The sequence below is a fragment of the Epinephelus moara genome, chromosome 10, assembly GCF_006386435.1.
Source record: "Epinephelus moara isolate mb chromosome 10, YSFRI_EMoa_1.0, whole genome shotgun sequence".
NCBI lineage: Eukaryota > Metazoa > Chordata > Actinopteri > Perciformes > Serranidae > Epinephelus > Epinephelus moara.
Genome location: NC_065515.1, coordinates 39,458,889 through 39,484,523, shown reverse-complemented (window position 1 = coordinate 39,484,523; position 25,635 = coordinate 39,458,889). Strand labels below are relative to the sequence as shown.

The 25,635-nt window shown below is 39.8% G+C and overlaps 1 protein-coding gene across 2 annotated transcripts; it reads left to right on the top strand.

The window, feature by feature from the left end:
- The first annotated feature begins 819 nt into the window (after positions 1-819).
- Positions 820-23,317, top strand: pomgnt1 (protein O-linked mannose N-acetylglucosaminyltransferase 1 (beta 1,2-)). Of its 2 annotated transcripts, none has more exons than XM_050054381.1 (22): positions 820-937; positions 1,127-1,363; positions 2,481-2,583; positions 4,026-4,141; positions 4,224-4,289; positions 4,618-4,731; positions 4,844-4,961; positions 7,336-7,434; positions 7,585-7,712; positions 8,206-8,276; positions 8,622-8,697; positions 10,394-10,477; positions 11,514-11,555; positions 11,870-11,928; positions 15,897-15,969; positions 16,635-16,763; positions 17,197-17,322; positions 17,668-17,732; positions 17,854-17,898; positions 18,000-18,135; positions 19,584-19,693; positions 21,746-23,317. In XM_050054381.1, the coding sequence occupies exons 2-22, from the start codon at positions 1,244-1,246 to the stop codon at positions 21,825-21,827; spliced, it is 1,962 nt and encodes a 653-aa protein (XP_049910338.1). In that variant the 5' UTR covers positions 820-937; positions 1,127-1,243; the 3' UTR covers positions 21,828-23,317. The 2 variants fall into 2 exon arrangements, with proteins under 2 accessions (XP_049910338.1, XP_049910339.1); XM_050054382.1 differs by having other exon boundaries at positions 833-950.
- Positions 23,318-25,635: the final 2,318 nt, after the last annotated feature.

Below are 25,635 nucleotides of genomic sequence, written 5' to 3'. Positions count from 1 at the left end.
GAACACAAGTACAGGCAAGAACACAGAAGCGTGAGCCCCGCGGAGTAACGCAAATGACGTCCCCCGGAAAACAAAGGATATGCCATTCACCACAGTTCACCACAATAAATAAATATGTATATAAATGAATGCCAAAATTATATTGGTTACATTTCCATAAACATTTTCCTCCGAACAAACGAGTTAATTGCCACAAAACATAATTTTACAAACAAGACACAATAATCACGCAGTTATAATGTGATCCTGAAAGTGTGCAGGAACATACTATTTAACACAGGAAAATGACACAACCCTGTTTTGCTAATTAAACTCTTTTATTGGAGACAGCTGTGCATTGTGTCCAGACAATATGTGCACAATAGCGTGCACTAGGGCCCTTCGCAATAGCGTGCACTGGGGCCCGTCATCCTTATGCCACCACTGAAGTTAAAAGTATAATCAAATCAGAAATGATTAAGAAATGGCAGGAGGAATGGAACAGGGAAACTGAAGGTAGGCTCTACTTTACTACAGTATCCAAAAGAAAGTAAGAGAAATGAGAGAAACCAGCTCAACTGAACAGGAAGATATAATTTTGAGGATAACATTTGGACACACTGGTCTTAATAATAACCTTGGGTTTATTGGTAAACAGGAAACTGGGAGAAGAGAAATATTACATTTTCACATTTTGGGAAAAGACAGGGATTAGCAGAAGAATACAAGCGTAAGGCCGCTCCGATCCACACTCCAGTTCAGACGGTGGCGGTAGTGCGCATAAAAGCTGTTTGCCAACCGCCATTAAACATCAGAGGGAAATAATGGTGACGTCATTTATTCTGCGACACAAGTACCGTGCATGTAGCATGTAGCAGCTGCAGATTCAAGCGACTTTTCTGGATCTTGCTGCTTGCTACGAGATTAAAACGATAATGCGAGGTTCACTGACGACCCTGTGAGTAGTAACGGTAATATCCCAGCAGAAAAGAGGCGTCTGGAGTGTAAAAAAACGAGCCAAGGGGCCAGAAACACCTAGTAACTTCGCTTGTGTTAAAGATAGTCAGCATGCTATCGTTAGCTGGAATTTGTGATTGTTTAACTTTATTTCTGGCCCGTGTCGTGCTTTACTCGTGTTTCTTTTCAGATGACGATGTGACAGCCAGCCGTGTCTCGGTGGTGTTGTTGCGGAGCAGTGCATGTCCCGTCCGCAGGAGGTGGAGGAGGGCAGGCGGAGGGTCTGAGCTCTGTGTCGGTGTCCGGGATGGAGACCTGGACCCCCAATCCCCGAGCTAAGCCTTTTATCCCCCGCCAGCAAAGAAGCCTGTACCTCACCTGGAAGTACAAATTAACCAACAAGAGGACGATTCGTCGGTTCTGTCAGGTCAGTAAGAAAAACAACTACTTGTCTTATGAAGATTAAGTGGTTGTGGATGTGTGGTGCAGCAGCAGCACAGAAAGGTCCCATTGACTTATGCACACCCTGCGCTTCAAACTAAATTTAAAACTCTTTATCTAAAGTTTACACAACTGTGACACTGTAGTTAGTGTTTCACCAAACAGTTGTAGCTCACATTACTAAGGTTTCAATTGCCCAAAATGGAAACTCTCCTTAGGAAATGTTGCCTTGTCTGTTCAAAGTAAAAGTTGCAAGACACATTGCTTCTTCCAACCTAAGGGACTGTTTGTTATTTATGAGGATGGAGGGAGATGGTGCAAAAAAGAGGGAGGCATGTCACATCATTTACTAAGCACCGGGGAAGGACATACATTTTTTTTAATTTTGGCTTTGGGAAGGGACTCACAACTTTAAATGGGTCCGTCTTGTATTGATTAGGCCTAGACGTTAATTTTTAAAGAAAACATGCAGGTTTGGAAGGCATGTATTCTTTAAATTATTGCCAAAATTACACAATTTATCATAACTGTCCAAATAAGAAATTACCATTGGTTTTTCAAATATCATATCATCTTTGAACACATCATGTGCAACAAATGCTTCCGTCAGAAAAAAAACAACACCAAAGCTGAGCTCAAAATAGTGATAGCCCCTTTCACCAAAATCACTTTATTCTATGTCTCGTGTAAAATTTGGCCAAAAATAAACCATTTACACAAACTCTCCAGCATGAACAACAAGAGTGATAAGCCGAGAGGTTTTTAAACTCCAGGATTTTGTCTTCAGCTTGTAACTTTCAATCATCAAAGGGTACGTTTCAAAATGGAATAACTATTTTATGGTGCTGATAGGGCCATGCATTTTCCCCCAGTTACTCAGGGAAGCTCACGGCAAAATATTACACTCCAGCCCACCTCCTTCCTCTGATAAGTAAAGAACAGTCCCTAATTAATCTTTTTTTAAATTCAGCTTCTGTTCAGTAATCTTTCTTGTGGGAGTAATTATTGTAATGCTTTGAAACCCACATGTCAAACAGAACTAAGAAAGGCCTAATTAGAAATGAAGTAAGTTCAGATTTCAGTGTATTTTTTTTCTTCCACAGGCTGGCGCTGTGTTGTTTCTGCTGATAACAGTCATAGTCAACATTAAACTCATCTTGGACACAAGAAGAGTAGCGAACGAGGATGCAGCAGCTCAAGAATATGGTGAGAAACATGTCCAGTGCTCTTTCTGTTCACATTGTTTCTTTTACATTTAGACTAGCACAACCACTGTAAGCTGGGCAAAATATTCAGGATGTTTAACAGGATGTAATAGAGGCTAACACTAGGCTAAAATATGACTATGACATTCTATAATGATCACATAACACAAGTGTTGTGAAAATAGTGACTGATGGTGACCTTAAACTGCTGAATAATTAAAGGTCCAGTGTGTAGGATTTGCGGGGGATATATTGGCAGAAATTGATATATTGTAATAAGTATGTTGTCATCAGCATATAATCACCTGAAAATAAGAAGTTGTGTTTGTTACCCCAGAATGAGCTGTTTATACCTACATAGGGAGCGTGTCATTGTCCACAGAGATTGCCATGTTTCACTGTGATGTTTCTACAGTAGCCCAGAACAGACAAACAAATTACTGGCTCTAGATAGGGCCACTCATGTTTTCATGTCGGCTACTGCAGTTAGCAGTCCCTCCGTGACAAGCATCCTCAGATTTTTTTTTTTTTAAAACTGCTTTATTCAGTGTTTTTACTGGTTTAAATCACCGGGCCCAGGGTCACCAGGTTCGTTTTGGAGAAGAAGAGACCTCTGTGGAAAAGTCAGCTCCTGGAAAAAAAACCTGAACATCTGAAACTTAGTTATCAACAAAAAAAGATGAGCACACATTAGCGGGCGCTGGGCGCTGGGCTAGCAGACTGTCTGCAATGTGGCAAACAGCTCAAGAGAAGCACTGATTTTTAATGTGAAAGTGCTTTATTCAGTGTTTTTGCCAGTCAAGTTTCAGCTGGTTGCAATCTGCAATCCTCACCACTAAATGCCACTAAATTTCCCTAAATCTTACACACTGTTCCTTTAAATAGGGTGACATTGTGTTTTGATAGCAGACATTGGTGGCACATAGTTTATAGGCATGTTTCAGAATTGACTTTTCATGAGGCTTTTGTCCACAGTTGACCTTTCAGGGTCACAGAATTTGATTGGCCGTAGAAATCAGAGCAGCAGTTGGTATACCGATAAGATCTGTAGGGAAAAATACTGTAGTAATACTACAGTAGTGCTACAGCAGTGCAGGAGTATTGTAGTTGGGTAAGGTTTCTCCGAGCAAAGTTTGACAATCATAAGGCCCAACAAAAAACTACAAATGTGAATGTGCAATAGACATCATAGCATAACAGCCTGTCACAGGTTACAGCGTGATGATTAGAGGAGAAATGGCAGAGCATAAAGGTCCAGGTGGAAAAATCAATTGTTTAGGATTTTGCTAAAAGAAAGAAATCACCTGTCGATGTATATATGTAGATCTCAGGGAACATTTTTGTATTTGAGAAACTTTTTACATGTGTAATTATGGTAGATTTTATTTTGTTGAACCATTAATATTGTGTACAGAATCTGAATCTCACATTTCTCCTTTTTAGAGGACACGATACCCAACATGGAGACACCACGCAGGCCGGCTAATGGACGCAAGGTCCTGGACATTGAAGTGTACTCCAGCCGCTCCAAGGTCTACGTGGCAGTGGACGGCACCACTGTGAGTTAAGATGAAATAATGTTTCTTTAGGCATAACAAAATGTCCAACAGATCATATCTTTATTTTGTTTATCTCCTGCAGGTGTTGGAGGACGATATGCGGGAGCAGGGCAGAGGCATTCATGTGATTGTTCTCAACCAGGCAACTGTAAGAATTGACTGTATATTCTTTATCAAGTTAACAAATAACTTTTCTTTGATTTCTGTTTTATAGCTTTTATTTTTTTGTACCTGTAGTCGATACTTCTTAACCCATTCCTCCCACTGATGGGCTGTGCTCATAATATTCCTGATGGTGCTGCAAAATCCAACAAACAGCAGGCACTGAATTAATGACATGTGTGTTTCTGTCTTGTGCAACTGAAGGGAATTTTTTTCTTTAATGAGAGAAAATTATAAACACAGAGCCAAATCTCTTTTTAAATGAAATGAGGTCAGATCACTCAGATTAATCCCTTACTGTGTGTTTGTCTCAGGGTCATGTCATGGCCAAGAGGATATTTGACACCTACTCTCCCCACGAGGACGAAGCCATGATCCTTTTCCTCAACATGGTGACCCGGGGCCGAGTCCTCATCTTCACCATAAAGGTTAGACACTGCCGCTGTCTCAATGCTGGATCAGATATCAGTTATTCATATGATATTCATGCATTATTCAGACAGGCAACAAATTAAAAGACGATGTGTTTGTGTCCTGCAGGATGAGGGCACGTTCCACCTGAAGGATGCTGCTAAGAACCTGCTGAAGAGTCTGGGCAGCCAGGTGTCCCTCAACCTCAGCTGGAGGGACATGTGGACTCTGGTGGTGAAGAAAGGAGGTAGAGGAGCAAACTTTCATCCAAGATTATTTATTATGCAGTAACAATTATTATTATTAGTTCTAGGGATGCACCGATTTATCGGCTGACTGACTGTCATCCGCCCGTCAGCAAATTAGACAACATTCAGCGATAGCAGTGGCTAATGTTTTTCATTGTGTCACATCAATTTTGTGTATGTTTAAAAGCAGGGCTTCCGACTCACAGCCTAAAACTCAAATTAATGAGCAGATACAAGAGGAATACAATGACTGTTTTGGCAAAGGGCTCTGTGATCTCACTGTTGTGTGACAAGATGGCTAGTAGCAGCTGGCATACCGTCCTCCGGGAGACAATGGAAAATATATTTGGGATGAACAGAGGTCTTCCCCGGGGCGCCTTCGAAACAAATGGACGCAGTAAACTCACTAATGTCACGTCAGAGGACGCACCGCATTTCTTCCTTGATAATGCTACATTGTGAACAACAAATCTGTGCTAAAATCAGCAGGGGGGAGAGCTAATTTATGTTAGCTGTTAGAAGCTGGTGGCCGCAACTAACAGCTCATGGCGGTTGCATTGAGTTACATTATGATGCATTCAACATCTATTCAGTAAAACTGAGTATTTGGTGAAGGTAAATTCTAACATTCTTATGTGTTTTGGGGGCATCGTTTGGGTCTTTTCCGATACTGGTGCTGAAACAGTACCTTTTATGTGGAGCAGGTGTCCAAACAGTGCTTCAGCTGATCATTTAAACAACAGTGAACAATGTGAATAGTTAACAGTGATTATTCACACTTTATCACAGGTTTAAAATTGCATTATTTTGCATTTCAAAACAGGTAATGATAGAGAGAGCAGGTCAACAGTATATGCCACATAGAAGTGGTATACATCATCTGAAAGCTGGAAATCTGAAGATTAATTTGAGATGCAGCTCAGCACTGTGTGTCAAGGTTTTCTAGTCATAAATCTGTATTAAAGCAACTCTTACCTTTGTTGCATTTCACACAGCACTTAGAAAAAATCTGAACATCCACAACTCCCCCCTCCTCCATTACATCCTCATTACGTCTATGATAGACGTAGGCGTTGGCAAGGTAACGTTAGATATACAGAAGAGGAGAGCGAGTGTACGTAACTTCACAAACGCAACCCTGGAGGTTGATACCAACAGAACCCATTTTCATGCAGTTATCTTGAGGTGAGAGGTTAAGGGACCTCGTTGAAACTGCTGTTTCCAGCTGGGGAAATAAACACTTTAGTGGACACACAGCCTTATTAAAGAAAAGTGAAGTGGCAAATCACCTGAATACTGTGACTAACTGCGTAGCCGTCTTGCAAATAATTCCTTTTTTTTCTAGCTATTATGGATAATGTGTCACCTGCATGCTAACAAAGTGCCTAATTGTCTCTGCGCTGAAACTTCAATGCCCAAAAAGTAGTATTCTGGACAGCCCTTATGTCTGTTCAGATACTCCACAGACATCAGTGAAGAGCTTTCTTAATCCACACAAATGATTTAAAACCAGACTGAGTTTGTTCTAAGTGCCCTGCATGCTTAGTTTTTTCTAATTTATGGTTTTCAGAAAAGCCTATAATCTTCAGGCTATTATGTTTCATTTTAAAATTTAGTGTCTGAAAACCTTTATTTATTTTTTTAAAGATATTTTTATGGGCATTTTTTGCCTTTTAATTGATAGGATAGTGAAGTGTGAAGGGGGGGGAGAGAGAGGGAGAGACATGCAGCAAAGGGCCACAGGCTGGAGTCAAACCCGGGCCGCTGCGGCAACAGCCTTGTACATGGGGCACCTGCTCTACCACTAAGCCACTGACGCCCCAAGAGCAGGAATTTTGAGGGACAGTATTTGTCATATAATACAAGTTGTATTTACTTGTGGTTCAGATATGTCTCACTGCAGTTGTGTTTCAGTAAAGCTTCTCATGTTAGTTATTGATAATTAACTTGAAAATGATGAAACTCATGATGCTATTACTCAGACGAAAGTGTCTGGATTGTATTTCATTATCTTGCTGGTGCTAGTAGCAACAAACCCACACCATCGCAGACACTGTATTCATTCATTTATTTATTTATTTAATTATTTATTTACATGCTGTGCTGTTTTTGGCCGAAAAGCCCATTTTGGCCACAGGACAAGACACGCCCTCCCCTCCAGTTTACCAGTACACTTTACATTGGTGTCTGTTCGCATTGTTCACATGTAGTCAGTGAGAAAAAGGGAGAAATAAGAGCTCAGTTAAGGGAGTCAGGTGAGGATTAAGAGAGAATTTACAGTAAGTTTAATCAACTAATGATGCTTGCTTTATGTCAATACCTGTTTTGACCTGGTGTGTGTCTGTGTGTCTGTGTGTGTGTGTGTGGTTCCAGGTCAGGTGTATGGAGAGAAGCACTCAAAGTCTCCAGCTCTGTCCACCTGGGGAGACCCGGTGTTGCTGAAGACTGAGGTGCAGCTCACTGCCTCTGAAGGTAACAAACAGTCCCAGCATGCTTGTAAAAGTGTAAACCGTGTCTAATTGCTCATATTGTGATGCACCTTGATGGCCAAAAACTAACATAACCTTAAATCTAAAGCACTTAAGATGTCTAACAAACTGAATGTGATCCTGTATCCTGCAGAGGCAGAGTGCCACTGGGCAGACACCGAGCTCAACAGGAGGAGAAAGCTCTTCTGCAGCAAAGTGGAAGGATACGGCAGCATCTGCAGCTGCAAAGACCCGGCGCCCATCGAGTTCAACCCTGACCCTGTAAGACACACAGCAGGACTCCTTACTAAAATGTTAGATGTTTTTTTCATTGAGCTGCACATGATAGAGAGGGGAGCCAAGCTGGACTTAGTTTCGATTTTTGAGTTTTACGCAACCACATGAAAAGCATTCTTGGTAGAACCCTTTCAAATTAATTTACTCTTTGCAGGGTATTTCATAGCTGCTCAACAAACTGTCAAAGGTTTAGCTCAGAATTTTTTGGAAATGTGCCTATTTGCTTCCTAATGGAGTGCTAGCAGACAGTGTTTTTGAACAGAGCAAACACTGTGGATTTTATCCACAATGAGTTGTACCCTTTTTCCACCAAAATTAGCACGCTGATTTTTTGAAGGCTGGAAAACGCACTAAAAATAAGCAAGAGACTCCTCTCCCATTGCCAGCAGACAAGTGTGCCTTTTTCTTTTTCTGGTGTCTCATGTTTGGCGTCATGAACACAGTGACTGACAGTGACTCAACATTTTTTTCTCTCCAGCTGCCCAGCAATAACGTTATCAGTGTCCCAGTGGCTGTCATAGCAGGGAACAGACCCAACTATCTCTACAGGTAAGATCTGAAAGCTAATGATGTAACTGATCAAGATGATTATTAAGCTTTTTTTGTTTTTGTTTTTTCTAAGAAAGAAAGCAGCAACAATGGCAGAAATTGTTCCAAAGAGTCAAGATGTTTTTAAATTTATCACGCAGTACTCCGTTTCCTACACACACAGTAAAGTGGAGGTTACACAGATAAACTGCATTTCAACATCTCTGCCTTTTATCCATGAAGAAATTAGGCTTACGGACAGGAAATATTTCCATACATAAAATACTTAGCACCACCTTTTGTTAAATTAGAAAAAGTAAATTGCACTCATTCCTCTCTTTACGCCTGCTTTTCATGTGTTTTCAGGATGCTGAGGTCGCTTCTTTCAGCTCACGGCGTCAACCCGCAGATGATCACTGTCTTCATCGATGGATATTATGAGGTACCAGAATTTTGTTTCCTCTCTCTCACATCATATCTATCCATGGTGCCCCTCAGTACACAATATAAGTACAAACACCATGGCACTATGGCTGTAAATCCTCCGTTCTTTATCGAAGATGGTCAGAAGTGTTCAGAAGAGTTTTTGTTGCTCTGAATACTTCAAGAGGCCTACTATGCTCCTTTTTGGGTTCATAGTTGTATTTAAGGTTTCTGCTGGAACATGTTTACATGCTTTAATGTTCAAAAACACTTTATTTTCCTCATACTGTCTGTGCTGGAACACTTGTATTTATCTCTCTCAGAGAAGGCTCCATTTTACTGCATATGCCTTTAAGCCATGTGATTGCAAACATGAAATGGCTGTAATGGCAATTGCGGCACTTTCTACCATGAAAAATTGTCAGTGAAAGTTTCTGAACAAAACCAGACATGTTTCAGCAGGAATATAATCTGAAATCAAGGAGAAATCTACATAATCAGCAACCAAGATTACATGTTTCCCTGAAGTTAGCATGTAACTACATGTACACTAGAAGTGTCCATGCAGTAGGGGAATGACTATGACAGAATAGCAGCACTTTGTACCATAATAAAATCACCAATACAAGCTTCAGAACAGCCGGACATGTTCCAGGAATTTGATATGATGGGATTTACAACATTGACAACCAAGTTTCCAATGTTATCCTAGTGTTATCTTGTAGCTTCCTGTAACAGTGCAGGCTATGTAATGTAAACACTTGCAGTTGTGTGCCAAGATGACTATATCAAGAAATCGGGCATACTGTTGCCAGCGTAGAAAAACTGTTGGAAATGGAATGTTCAGAATCATAGAAAATGTGAGATTTTTGCTCACAGAGATTACTACTACACACATTTACCTCATTATTTGAAACTTGGGCCATATTTAATATGAACATCCTTCATTGTTACACAATTTAAAAGACACAAAGTGTCTGATTTAATTCTGTAGACAATGTTAAACATCAATACTTTTGAAATAATTGATCTAATCTATATAGCAAAAAGTGTGTAAATGCCTTTGTCCATATACGTTTGTGTACTTTGTTACTATGTTCTGGGGCTGTTTGGATGACTGCACCTGTGGACCTAAGAAGACATTACTTGACCTGTATGAATCTAGTTCACCTTAAGGGGAGAAAGAGGGGGATTGTTATTTCACATGCCAAAGGCCATTAGGGTGAGTTTCAGAACAGATAAAAAAAATTATGCTTTATTTGATACCTTACTTCAAGAAATAAAACCTCTTTTTTGTTGTTTGTTTTTTCAATTAAAAATAAATGTCTCAACTGTTAAATGTCTGAAATACAAGCAGACATACAGGAATGTCAAATCAAGTCAAGAAGTGGCAGAATTTTGATTTACATCAGGACAGTCAATGCTAACTTTTAGTAGTTGACTATTTTTTACAGTCTGTGCTACAGACACATTTCTGTTGCCACCAAACAGAGGTTCAGTAGTTAGCAATAGCCATGTGAGGCTATGTTGCTATATGAGGCTATGTCAGTGTGACCCCTCTGATCAGAAGAGATGAGATGATTTCAGGCTCTGATAACACTCTAATCAGTTTATTATCATTATCTAGTACTATTTTGTTGTTTGCCTTCCTGTGACACTATATCCCCGAGTGGCTCTACCTACCACTCATACATTTTTGTGTTTTTTCAATCCAGGAGCCTATGGATGTTGTAGAGCTGTTTGGACTGAAGGGAGTTCAGCACACACCAATCAGCATCAAGAATGCCAGAGTGTCCCAGGTAAACAGCTGTTAGCTCCTCATTTAAGGGCCAGAATTCACCTCACTTAAAGAAAAACTGCTTTATAAAAGTAGACAAATCACAAGCCATTATCACCTGGATTTTATGTTTCCACTGTGTGCATCACTCAGAACTGTCATATCCATGAAAATGTTTGGAGGTTCAGCCCTATTCAAGTCATTGAAGGGATACTTTGCTGATTTTCAACCAGCTTTGTATTAAAACAGTGTGGGTAGTATATGTAAATGAACGTGGTCAGCTTCCCTCCATCTAACCAGTGCCCAGATATCCCACCTCGCCGGGGATGACGTAAATTATGACATCCGGCAGAGTTTCGCTGGCTCCTGGGCTGTTGCTCGAACTACAGGCTGTACTTACGCACGCCACCCATGCCTCCACTGTGGACAGAAAGAGTTTAGAAGCAGATTGAGAGACAGACCTGCCACCCTCCCTCTCTCTCTCAAACTCGGACTGAAATCTGATCAAATGGTAGAACAAGGCAGTGCTGGTCGAATATATATCAAGATTATGTTACTACACTGTCTATTTCTTGCTTAAAATGTTTCTAGAAACATATTTTAGTGTTGTGTTTCGCTGTAATAGTGAGATTTTGTAAACAGGAAGTAGGTGCCATACTGTTTCCTGCACAGTGAGAACAGAGGCTGGAAAAAACTGAGATCAAATGGTAGAACTAGGCAGCGGTGATCAAATATAAACCCAAGATTCTGTCACTGAGTTGCACAGTTCTAGCCTTAAAGGGATAGTGCACCCAAAAATGAAAATTCAGCCATTATCTACTCACCCATATGCCGAGGGAGGCTCAGGTGAAGTTTCAGATACCTCACATCCCCTGCGGAGATCCCAGGGGAGAGTGAGTAGCAGCAGAACTCCACCTAATGCAGGCTGACAGCCCAGTTTTATTTAAAGGCCATCTTTCCAGCAGTGAAGTACCTCTTTAAAGGAACTAGTACCTCTAAACGTTTTGCTTTATTACATTTTTTTTTCTATTGAAAAAAGTCTTTGTTCTCTGTCGCAGCATTACAAGGCGAGTCTGACTGCAACCTTCAACCTTCATCCAGTGAGTACTTCAGTTTCCTTTTGTCAAGACAAACAACAAAAGTTATTATTTTATGTAGCTGATGAATGAGCAGAGACGTGTGGAGTTCAAGTGATACTCAAACCTAAAATATGTTCAGTGTCAAGCACTCAGACTCTGAAGGAGGCTGTAAAACGAGGGTGGCATTTTTTAATTTGTCTTTTTTAATGAAGAATAACAGATTATTGACTTTATATATTGTATTATCATTAGTCAGTTTTTGCATTGATTGTAACTCTCAGATAACACTCAACTTAGTCACAATGGCACTGACCCAGCATGCATTATTTTTTCAGGAGGCCAATTTTGCCATCGTCCTTGAAGAAGACCTGGATATCTCCATTGACTTCTTCAGGTACGTCTTAACAGCATGCACACACACTCCTAAAGGTAACTAAGTAATTATTATATATGTTATTAGAGTTGAAATAAGTCAGCTTATAAATGAGTTGATGCGCAACATTAATTGGTGGCTATCTTAATGATCTGTTTATTGTTTCAGTCATCAAGCAAAAATGCCAAATATTTGCAAATGTGATTATTTAAGTTTTTACTCTTCTGACTTTTTATAGAAAAAAAATCACATTGGAAAAAAAATCAGTCATCAATGGATAATAAAAATAATTAGTTGCAGCCTGATATGAGTTCTCTACGTGTTACATTGCAAAGATTTTTGTCACTTTGTAAAAACTGAAATAAATGCCAAGACTATTTGTGAATATACCCTAGCAGATGTGTCATTTAATTGTTCAATTGACGTGTAGACAGAGAAAAGAGTTTTTTGGACGTATATTAGAGATGTCAGAGTGCGCCATTATCTCCTTAGTGAGGCGTGACAAATGAGGCAACATTATGTGCAATAACGGACGTGACCAAAATAGTGCTGGCTCTAACCTTCAGGACTGTATACATGTTTACACATGTGCAGTTCCTTTTCCACAAATGAGGAACAGAGATGTCAGAATGCATGACGGAGGCCATTGTTAATTTTGCCTTCTGGTAATAGTTTTTTTTTCTCAGGCTTCTGATTGGCCAACATCTTGTTCCTTTTCTTTGAGTGGTTTTAGAGTTAAGGTTGGTGTGGCATGCACCTGACAGCTCTTCAGTTGTGTTTTGCATTTTCATTTGGACAGAGATTTTTTATGAAATTGTCACTGTGGACAGGAAGGTTTTTTTTTTTGAGAACGAAGGAGGGGAAAACCTGTTCTCAAAAATCCCATGTGTGTGTGGCCGAGGTCTATGTAACTTAAATGAAGGCATTTATTCTCATATTTTGTTCTATACCTGCACCATCGCCAAATTAAATGGGAAACTGAAATAAAAAAATTGGTCACAAGCCAAGTTATCAATGATCCAATCTGAACATTAAAGTAATGATCAAAGCAAAATTAACTGACTGTACAGAATCAAGCAGCTGTTCACTGCAACTCTTTAAAATGATTTTATTAGAGACATTAGAGGAAATTTATACATTTTTTATTATCATTTATGGGGACATAAGCTAAAATAAAAGGTTTATGTTGTGTTATATCGAGCCCAGTGCTGCCATGTTAAAGAACATGTTCTGGACTTCACAACCTCAGATTTAAGCATCAGAAGGGGTACAAACTTGTCATAATTTGGCATAAAGTGACCCCTCAGGATGGCTCAGGATTTCATTTCAGTATTGCAGCATCACCCAAAAAGAGTGGTCAGGGGATGACGTTCTTCTCTAGGCCGATGTGGAAGTTAGCATCACACAGGTTCCCACGTCAAAAAGCCTAAGGGATTTCTCCTGTGGATTTTGGATTATTGTTGAAAATGAGCTCTGTAGCAAACAAATGTTTATGATACTTAAACATGAACAGACACAAACAAGCTTCAAAGTTCACAAGTGGGGTATTTACTGACATATTTTATGTCGTAGAACAAAACGTCAAAGTCTCTTAAGCTCGTGTTAAACACAAACCTTGTTTCAAGGCGTTAAACCGAAAATCCATTTAAAAGATCCATTGACTTTGAGACGAGGGAACCGTGAGTGGTAAAATGCTAACTCTTTTCTCGGTCTTAGGACTCATTCCTGGGGCACTCTATATATATATATCGGTTAGCGGAGCGAGACAAAAACACACTGGAAGATGAGTCCTTCTGATGAGTGTTATTTATTTTTATTAATTATTGACAATATGGCAGTATTTGAGTGCCTAAACTGTTACATTAAGAAATATGGCTCATAAGCCACTGTAGACAACAAGCCAAAATGGACCTGCCTTATAATGATGTAGTGAAATGGAGCGCTTGATACAGTAGCCTGATTATGTCACCTGACAAGGAGGCAGATGCCAAGTTCACTGAAAATGGCAGAAGTTGAATTAATGTTACCTTGTGACAGTTTTTCTTTTAGTTGTAGTACTTGTGAAATCAGTAAATAACATCATGTCTAAGCCCTGTCTTTTAATTGTAGTGGTAGGATTACATTAATTCTAGGTTGAGTTTTTCCCTGTAACTTAATGCTGAAATCGCCTGGAAATCCACATTTAAAAAAAAAAAATCTTCCCAGTGGAGCATATAGCTGAACCCCTAGGGATTCACATCATTGTCACCTTTTTCACACCTGATGAGTTTGCACCCCTTATCAGAAGGTCCATGATCCCTGTCAGCTGCAGAATCTCCACTAGGTGGCAGTAGATCCACAGTAATAAAACTGCCATCAGCTCTGTTAGAAACTCCAGTTTTTCCTTTGTTGGACAGACTCAGCTTTGAACTGTGCGTTTGCAGCTATAAAAGCTCCAGCTTCCCTCCTGGGCTGACCGGCCCGTTTGAAGCGTCAACATCAAATAGTTCAGAAGCACTCACAACCACCAGCTCACTCAGCTTTAGTGCCTGTTTGCTCCCTGAGAGAGCTGCAGGCTCTCAGTTTGAGAGCGGTGAAAACCAGAACCTGCCCTCCTGTCACAAGCCTGTTATCATTTGATGTTTACTCCTATAAACTCAGCTCTTCCAGGGTGTTTGGGAGTCTTTACAAAGTCCTGAATTCAATTTTACAAATATCAGACTGTAGGAATACTTTCAGACACTTGAATTCATAACTGATTCATGATTTCTTTCTCTTTTTTTGTCAGAATTGGTAGATTTCTTCAGCCAGTGTAATGCTTCTCTCTACTACAAAAAATAAATGCACAGACTTTATACTGACCTGCTGCACATACTGTATCTGCAGGATCCAGGTTAACCTGACTTCTAATGAGAACAGAGGAAACCTGTTCCCAGTATAAGTAAATCTTAAAGCTACACTAACAGTGATATTGCCCCTGTGCACAAAGCAAGCTCCCAGTTTGCTGTTAAAGAACTTGACTGGTCTGAACAAAGCCCTGACCTCGAACCCATCCAACACCTATGGGAGGAAAACTAACTGAGAGACAGACTTGATCACCCAACATCAGTGTGGGACCTCACTAATGCTCTTGTATCTGAACAGGAGCAAGTCCATTTATTTCAGGCCACATAGTTTAGGTATACATGTGTGATTCTAAGTTTGCCCCTCTCAGCAAATTGTAACTTTTCTGTGCTTTAGGTGTAAAAAATGTCTCTTTGCCAGCTGTTCACAGGAACCTTCTGGTTTGATTGGTCCAGAAACTTAAATTTGTCTTGTTGTCTTAAAAAGGTCTCTATAAAATATTAAATAATCCTCAGGTTATACCCATATTCTGAAAAAGATATAAAAGAATATTCCTACCAAGCTGTTTACAAGGCTAATGGAAATGAATGTTCCACTAATAGTCCCATGTACATGCAGCAATGCGTACTCCCATGAACATAAAACGCCTGTCTAAATATGGAAGTGTAGCCACTTGTGACATTTTGCTTCTTCGCGTCAAAATAGGAATTTCTCCACTGGTGCTGGACTTGTCAGACCACACGAACACACCCTCCCTATTTCATTCCTTCAACCACCTTCTTGAAAAAATCAGTGTTGCAATTTTTGTGCATATCCAAAACCTGTTGATTTTTCACTTTCTTAATGTGCGGTATACATGTACAAAGAATGCTCCCGAATAAAAACCTGAAAAATATGGGTATACCCCGACGTCTTCATCGGAAAATGCTACATTTGGAATAAGGTCTAACGCAGAATATCCAAACGTAATATGCTGTTTACAAGACCCCTATCAAATTTGGAATATTGTCATATTTGGGATAATAGTGCAGTATCAGTGTACATGTAAGTATAGTCACTGTCAGTTCACTGTCGCCCAGTGCAACATGGCAGTTTTTATAACTCCATAATACTAATGTACAGCTTGTGTATGTACTAATGTTGCTGTTGCTTCTCTTCTCCTGCAGTTTTCTGAGTCAGACCATCCACCTGTTGGATGAGGATGACAGCCTGTACTGTATCTCAGCCTGGAATGACCAGGTGAGTGCCAACTTCTTCATCTGCTCACACTGTACCTGCCCTTTGTTATAAAGATCCCACTCTCCTTCTGTCCTCCTCTTCTTCTTCTCTCTCCGTGAGATCTATATTTGGCTTATCTGTTTAAAAGTCTAAAAGGGCTTTTTTATCAGCATTTATCTGCTTATGTCCACTCTTTACTTGTTATACTCCTCCTCTTTTTATCCTACAGTCCTCTCTTTTACAGACAGCAACAAGCATGACACCCTACAGGAAATGATTATCCCCGACCCCTTGCAGTGTAGATGCAGGAGTGTGTGTCTTTCAGCAGTTAACGGTTGCATAACTGACGTCTGTCTGTCTTGGCATATCTGGAGGGTTTTAGGATTGTTTGACCTCAACAATAGAACATGTTATGAGGTGATCTATCAGTTTTCTTTTAACCTGAGGGTGTAACTCAACAACATCCGCAGAGCGAGACACCAGAGGATCTCTTGTTTTGTTCCATGATCCTAAACATGGAACAGCTGAACAAGTCCCCCACTCTTTGTTTTTTTCTCCTCATTTTATTTCCCCCCTGCCCTGATGTGGCCTTATTCGTTCTCTACTCACTGATTGACCTACAGGAACACTTGAGGCACACAGAAAAGTTGCATGTGTCACTGACAGCTGTTGTTGTTGCCGTACAGGGCTATGAGCACACAGCAGAAGACCCAGCCCTGCTGTACAGGGTAGAGAGTATGCCCGGCCTGGGCTGGGTGCTAAAGAAGAGCCTCTACAAGGACGAGCTGGAGCCAAAGTGGCCGACACCTGAGAAGGTGCAGGATTTAAGAACCCTAACCAGTGCTTTGGATGTTTTTCTACACCTGTTACCAGTTGTTCATTTTTATACATCCCTGCTGATTATTTTACTAATCAAAACATATTAAGTCCAACTTGATATTCCACCACTTAACTGGTTTCACTTCATTTCTTTTTATCACTAGGTAGTTCATCACCCTCATTTAATCACCTTTATATGATTTATTTATATTTTGACGTTTATAGAAAAAGTTAGAGACTAGGTGGTGAAGAAAGTGGAACATCTAGCAGCTTAAAGAGACATGATATATTTCTATGGAGTTAGTGAAGACCAAACTAGAGTGAAAATGTGCAGTAATTTGTACAGAGAGTATGCATAAAGGGTGTGTGGGTGTGTGTGTTGAAGATGTTACAAACTGTGGATGAACTCTGTGTGTGTTTACCTTGTAGCTGTGGGACTGGGACATGTGGATGCGAATGCCGGAGCAGAGGAAAGGCAGAGAGTGCATCATCCCCGACGTGTCCCGCTCGTACCACTTCGGCATCATCGGCCTCAACATGAACGGATACTTCCATGTGAGAGCTGAACTTTTTTTTAAAAAAAGTCATTCTTAAAAAGGATCTACTGTACGAGTTACAACTGTAGCCCGAAGTGACACAATTCAGCAACAAAGCTTTCTGTCAAGATCTTAAAAAACACTTACTTTGAAGCCTTAATAATTAAACATGATATGCTGTAAAACCATAAAGTTGTGGTACAGTCTACAGCTAAATAAGTTTACCAACCTAAATCCAATTTAGTTAAATGTAACAAAGGAGCTTCGTGGTGTATGCTTCCTTTTAATCTTTAAGATGAAACACTATCTGATACACGATATAGTGTAATGCTTATATGTGTAACTGAGCTCTTTTGTCTCATAGGAGGTATATTTCAAGAAACACAAGTTCAACACTGTTCCAAATGTGCAGCTGAAAAGCGTCGACAGGTGTGTAGACTCAGGCTCTGTGCTTTCTGTTCACTGCTGTGCTGGTTTTCAAATCATGACTTCTTTAACTTTTTGTAAAAATAATATGGCATCACAGTGACAGTCTTGGTGTTCTTCACAGTTTAAAGAAAGACGCTTATGAAGTGGAGATCCAGAACCTGCTGAAGTGAGTGAGATACAAAAACCGTGCCGAGCCTGGAGATGGTTTGTATTACATTAGAAGGTTGAAATAGATTTACATTATTTATGGTGTGTTTTTGATCTCAGGGAAGCAGAGGTGCTGGACCACACTAAGAACCCATGTGAGGACTCGTTCCTGCCAGACTCTGAGGGGAAGACCTATGTCATGTTCATTAAGATGGAGACAGAGACGGACACATCCACCTGGACAGAGCTCGCCAAGGTCAGTGCAGGAACACTGGTTGGTAGTGTTGCACGGTATACAGACAATAAGAAGGGTATTGCCATACCCTGCTGTTAAGAACAGTAAAATACCCAATCTTTAAGAATGACAGTGTTTTAATAAGAGCAGTATTTTCCTATGAGTTGCGTCGATGTGCGACAGCAGGACAGTGTGCATGTGTGCCTCATTCACAGGGCTCCACATTAACTAGCATTCGGGCAGGTGGGTTGTCAATACAGTTTTCCAATTGGGCAAGTGAAATAATAATACTAATAAGTGAATAAATGCGATGTCTAATATAATGTTATCTGAAAATAAAGTGCGTACTCTGTCACCAAATCTGAGCTTTTTCAGTGGAGCTGCGTGCACGAGTCTGTCTCACTGCCAAGTGTTGAAAAGGACTGATGAGAAAAATCTGACATACTGACACAATACACGTTAACTGTTGGGTCAGTGATGTTGAACAGACACAACATTACTAACATTAAATGTCTCTGGAACGCTGCATATGTGAGGCTTTTTTCCCAGAAGCCACCGCTAACCATCATACCGTTTTGAGGGCTACGGTGCGATCATTTCTCTTTTACAAGCTTTGTAATAAACTCCTGTGTTTTTTTTAATTTTTGTAAAATAATGCCATAATAAGAAGTCCAAGACTGAACGTCTTCTGTGATTATTTATCAATTTTCAGTGTTGAAAACAGCTGCTGTTGTTGTTAGCCGTCTGCTAGGAGTCTATGATGCCTTGGACTGTCTGTCAACCAATCAGAGACTGTGTTTCTGACCATGTGGGTGGTGTTTGGCAGTTTCTTTCTGTCCTTTTTTTCTTAGTAATATAAATAGAGTTTTAAGTTCCATGACTTTTCCTACTGTTTTTAGGTTTTTCAGTGTGGTATCATTTCAGTATCAAGATATAAAGGCAGGTATTGTATTGAAAATGTAATTTTGGTATTGTGACAACACCACTGGTTGGTGGACTTTGAAGAAGTCAGTGACAGTGGCTGTGTATATATTAGCACATTAACTACTCATGGAAAAGATTGCCAACTGTTTTCCAGATTATACCATCAGTTTTTTGATTAATGTCCTACCTTTCAGGCAGCCGTTTAATTCACTTCATTTCAATGAGAGCATGCTGTTGATTGATAATCCTTCACTGTCAACATGTAGTTGGTTTCATATTTTGTCATAGTTACAGTGTGGTCGTGAAGTCCTGCAGTTTAATGTAGAGCTGTCTTATAAACTCCTTGTTGGTCCATTCATCACTGCATATTTATTATGACCTTACTGTCATGACGAGGAGTGCTTTAACTTTCATTTCTTTTTAGTTATTCAACGTCTCATCTTTGTCACAGACAAAATTAATCATTGAGATGTATGTTTTATGTTTTTGGCTAATGAAATGAGCCCTGCTATAAGGATTCTTGTCTCTCTCCGTCCTCTGCTCAGTGCCTCCATGTTTGGGACCTGGATGTTCGGGGATACCACAGAGGCCTGTGGCGGCTATTCAGAAAACGTAATCATGTCCTGGTGGTGGCTGTACCAATCTCCCCATACTCGTAAGTGAAGCTCAAATTACAGTTTGTGCAGTTGTAAAGATGCCGAGGCCCTTGTGAAGTACATCTTCCCATGTTTGTGTGCAGCCCAAAAATTTGACTCGCAGGCTGCATCTTTATCAACACATACAGCTACGCAGACATCCAGTACACTATAAACAGAAGTATATATGCTTGCTGTTTGCCATCCTCTTTGAAGTACACAACGGCTTTCACACTTCCACCTCTATATGCACACAGAGGTGGAATAGCTTTAAGACCTTTTCGTATGTTTCTAAGAGTATCTGTGGCTATCATTAGCTTTACAGATTGATCTACAGTATTGAATGGTGAGGGTTTTGATAGTACAGCTTCTGGCCTCCCAAGGCAATTTGGTTGCAAGCAAGGAACCAGGCTTACACCTTGTTTATACCTTCTGCATAATGAAAGCAGCCCTGAAGCGAAATTCTCCCAAAAATCTGAGTACTGAATACTGAGGAAGAAGCAAGTCTCATTTTCATGCTGTGCAAAATTTTCTTCTAGGCACATGCGTAACAGTTCGACACATCCCAGAGGCATTCCGTAAGAATAATAACTCTGTGCATCTGTGTTTTTGGGAGAGCACATCCCCGATTAAGGAACAGGAAAATCGTGGTTTTATCATTGGACGGGGGGTGTAGCTTGCAGGTGGTAGTGTCTCCAGAATGACACCAAGTGATTGCAAGCCTTAAAGTCATACATGATTTTTTTATGTATGTGGAGGAGGACCAACGCAAAAAGCAATGACCCAACATCAAACATGACCAACATGCAATCCTCCTGTTTCCAATTTTCAACTTGGCTTTTACACTTGCATCGCTGTTATGACATACAGTATATATGATACTATTCAAAAACAGGAAAGTCACCTAATGTCACTGTTATTTAGTACGCCACATCCTCATTTCATACAGACCTCACTGATGCAGGTTAAAGGAACAGTGTGTAAGATTTAGGGGGATTTAGTGGTATCTAGAGGTGAGGATTTCTACATCTACATTAAAGCAATGAATTTGAGGGTGCAAAAAAACACAACATGTGTACGCCGCCTAAATGTGTGCTCACCTTATTTCTGGTCCAGGCGTTAAGGAGGTTCTTACCGTTTCCTGAATTATTGGCAGAGGTCTGTTCCTCTCCAAAAAAACGGACCCGGTGATTTAAACTGGTAAAAACACTGAATAAAGCTGTTTCATGTTGAAAAAAATGTTTTTCTGAAGATGCTCGTCATGGAGCGGTTGCCGTGGCCGACACGAAAACACAATGGTCCTTTCTAGAGCTAGTGTTTGGTTTGTCCACTCTGGGCTACTGCAGAAACATGATTGTGCAGCATGGCAGTTTCTGTAGATGAGGACCTATGTAGCTATAAATGGGTCATTCTAAGGTAACAAAAACACAACAATTCAAAAAAGTTCATGCAGTCCATATTACATTACTTTTCTGCCAAGTAATCCTTCTAAATTCTACACACTGGACCTTTAAGTAGCCACTAGCATTTGCGCTCAGTTGACTGTTCACTTCAGTTTTAACAGGGCTGCTTGAAATATGCTCCTCCTTATTTGCACTTCTCTTGCTAATAGTTCCTCTTTGGAGCCATTGCAGTTCAGCTTGTAATTAATGATGGACGTATGCGCATGCTACATTCATGAATGTGACTGCTGTGGTCAGTTGATATTAACACAAAGACATGTAGACTGTAAATCCAGAACTTAGTTTAAATTACATTTCAGGGATCTCATAGGTAATGTATTTTCATTCAGAAGTTTGTAATATTTTGATATAACTCTTTCATGTACAGCTACACAGCTCATGTGCCACCAGTGGCACTCATACAACAGTTTGAGACAGTTTGAGAACCAGTGCTGCAGGTGAAAAATAACACATCTCAGAACATCTTTTATTTACAAAAAAAGAACAGAGATGACAATCCCCATACCCAGCAGCAAACACAACAAATGTGTCACTATCCGTCCCTTTCTGATCTCTTACCACTCTCTGTCTCTGTCCTCCTGTCTGTCCATGTCTTTGTTTCATTACCAGTGTGAAGAAACCAGCCAGTGTCACTCCCATTCACTTAGAGCCTCCGCCCAAAGAAGAGGGAGCACCGGTGGAGCAGTTATAGACCTGATGTCACACACACACACACACACACACACACACACACACATGCACACATGCACACACACGCACACACACACATACTTCAACCAGTCCAGGCCTTAACTTGTCTTCACCAACAACCACTAATAATCCAGCCTGGGACTCACAACTACAAAACTGACTTTTCTCAAAGGTTGAACTTGTGTACGAGAGGGTACCTGGGAAATGGAGTCAAATTTTTGTCTTTCTTACTTTTAAACAAAAGAGGGATTAACACTACAAACTGCACTACTAAATCCGTCCAAAAGCTTGAGGAGGAACTGTGATGCTAAACTCTGTTTTGAACAATCAAAACAGTATATGACTGTCAACAGCTGTCTGTTTCTGTTTCCGTGACAACTGTGGGCTGAACCCACGGTCGGTTACATTTCAATTCAAGCTGAGACTTTTCGGCAAGAACGGTGCAAACACTACAAACGCACACTCACCTATTTCAGCCAGTTTTTCCCTTTAGTTTGTCGTGTTTTTTGACTACTGAGTGAGTTGTTCATTTTGTACATACGTTTTAACTTATCTCTATTTATTTTACATCTGTCAATCAAAAAGGACTTTGTTAGGGGTTTGTTGCATTTTTTTTAGATCCACTTTTATCAAGATCAGTGCATTTTTTAAGAGCCTAACGTTTACAGATAATGAAATAATGATGTATATACATGCCTATATATTTTTTGATGAAAAATTAAAAGGGTCAGCATATTTTTCAGCGTTAAATATTGAGTTTGAGTGAAAGAGTTGATAACAGCCCTGTGGGTTTTTGCTATTATTGACTGCTTGGGTCAGTTGCTTCGGATCAGGTTTCATGAGAGGATCTCAGTGGTGGCTGAAAGAAACAAAAAATGAAAATATGAACAGGACTTCACAGCGCACACTGCATTTAGAAGCAATCTAATACAATATTCCTATTTTGATTGTGCCACAGTGATGCTTACAAACAGAAACAGAAAAAAGACCTTTGTTTTCAGTTCTTAATTTTAAATTCTAAAAACAAAAATCCAGTTTTTGATGTGACAAAGGCAAAATATCGTGTCAAAAAATGTACTAAAGTTGGATACCATGGTAAGTATTGTGTTGGTGCTGGATTTAAAAGTTTGTGTTAGCACCAGCATAGAAAATGTTCAAACAATACCAAGCCCTTTACTCAGACATTTACACTACAAATTGAAAGTGGAAAATCTAAAAACATCTAAACAAAAATGATGATAATAAAAAAAGTATATTAAATTCTGTTGATAATTTTAGTTCCCCGGTGAAATTTTAGTTACATTTTCTTGCTTCATTAATTGCCTTTTTGATTTAGAAATGCTTATTCTTATAAGAAGCGATAAGAAAATGTACTTGTCAGTCTCGCAAGATACTGTTCATTTTAATTGCGTGTCGAGCTTTCTGTTTTTTATTTGCATGATGTTCCTCAATGCAGCGTATGTTTCAAATCAATGAAAAATGACCTTGTTCTCCCAGTGTGCAGAGTTTTGGCCTCTTTCAGCCACCATCGCAGCTGGAGGCTCCAACACTTGAACAGAAAGTAGCAACTTTAGTCAGTTCATATACTCTTCATCTAGACAGAATACAGAAAGCCCATCTGCGTATTTAAAGGCTACAGGTAATGGGTTATAAATATTGAAATATGAAGGAGCAACATCACAGAGGAGACAGGCAGGTATTTAAGGAGTCTAAATGTATTTACCTATTTTTTTTGTTGCGTCCTACAAATGGAGTGGAAATGTTGGGAGGTATGATCTAAAATATCATCAGCCATTTGTAAACAACCAAATCTATATTAGAGATGTGACTTTAAAACTATAAAAATCTTTACACAGAAGATGAGGGAGATTGTATTTTTTTTCCTCATTCCGACATCTGATTTTTATGAGATAAATTATGATTATGTGGCTCTCTTGAGATTTGGCTCTTGTATTATGAGACCCTAAGTCATAGTTGATTGACAACGCCTCCAGTGTTCTTTGATGAATGCAATATGTTCTGTACAATTAAGATCAACAACGCTAAAATTATGTTGTACAACTTGGACTAATAATTTCTCTCTGCAGTTTATCAAGAAAGGACTGAAAAGCAGAATCAGTATTATTATCAAAATACTAAGCCATTTATAAACACCTAATAAGCAGTTTATAACACTATAATGTAGCTATAAGCAAACAAAAATTTGTGTACCAGTGTGTCAGCAATTAAAACCCCCCCCTTATGAAGCATCACTAACGGTCAGCGATACTGTGCAATTGTAGCCCAGGAGACTATGTGCAGAGGGTCTGAGTACCAAGCTGCGCACCTCAAGATTTTGTGACAGTACAGGCGGTGTCGCACAGACCGCGTCATTGGCTAGCTACAGGACTCAGACGTGGTTATACAGTGGTGCAGGAATGAGTCCTAAAACCCAGAAATGATTCAGCATTTTAGCACTCCCCATTCCCCCGTCTTCAAGTCAGTCAGTCAGTTGGTTAGATGCATGAGAAAAATGTCTTCGGTAAACAAAAGCTTAACAGACTTTCATGTTTTGTTCTACGACATAAAATACGTCAGTAAATATCCTCTATCTTGGATTTTGAAACTTCTTAAAAAAGGCAATTGCCAACAATTCATCACATGGAACATGGCTTTGTTGTAGTTGTTGTTGTAGTTCGTTCATAGCCAAATAATATCTTTGTACTTCTGGCGATTGCATTTAAACCTAAAAAAATCAAAAGTGCTGTTAATTTGTATAGATTATCTTGGTGAACAAAGCGTGTAGGTATCCCAAACTTTTGTTTGCCACAGAGTTTATTTTTTGCAGTAATCCAAAACCCAGTTGAAAAATCCCATAGGCTTTTTGGCGAGGGAACCAGAGTGATGCTAACTTGCATGTTGGCCTCCTAACAAAATTGTCAATCCTGTAGCATCATCGACTGTATATAAAGATGGACATGGACTTGGAATTTTGAGTTTGGCCCATGTCCTGTCCGCTAACATCGTGGGGGCGAAGTGTTTGACCTATACGGCAGCCAGCCACCAGGGGGACATATTTTAGCTTCACTTTTGGGGAGTTCTCACATCGTCCATCTTTATATACAGTCTATGTGCAGCACTATAAACGCTGATGCAAATACTCTGTCTTATGAATGCAGTGCTAATGTTAGGAAGCATCCAAGTAAGTAAGTAGGAAAGAAGTAACTAGCTTTTACATTCTGAGTGGACATCAGCTAACCTAGCTTGCTAGCTTCCAGCTACTTGACAAATAAAAAACAAAATTAGCAGCATGGTGGTCTTCTTGACTAATGAATGTTGTAAAGGGGACAGAGCTCTGGAACTGCTAAGGTACATAATCAAGGTAATTTAAGCCAAGTAGGGAAAAAAACTATATCAGTGTTATAGGCTGCCCGAGGTTATGACAGTTTCAGCCTGTAACACACCACAGAAGCTGACATCTTTAAACTCTCACTGACACACTTATTTCTGCTTATAACTACATAATAGTGTGTTATTTTCTTAATATACTATTTATGAATATTATTCTTTCAGTGCTCATCCCAATTGTGTTCTGACCAGTTTTTTTTCTTTACTCTGGCTTTTAAGTGATTTTAAGCCGGTGTAACACTGTACCGACTAAACGAATGAGTGTATCACATTTCAATGCATCGATCAGTATTTGCAGAGTGGTTTGATTTTAATGTGTGTATTGTGTGTTCAGAAAACCACATATTTACTATCTGCAGTAAGAGAATCCTGTTAGACAGAACCATTTATTCAGCAGTATTACAACCTGTGTCGTGACTGAA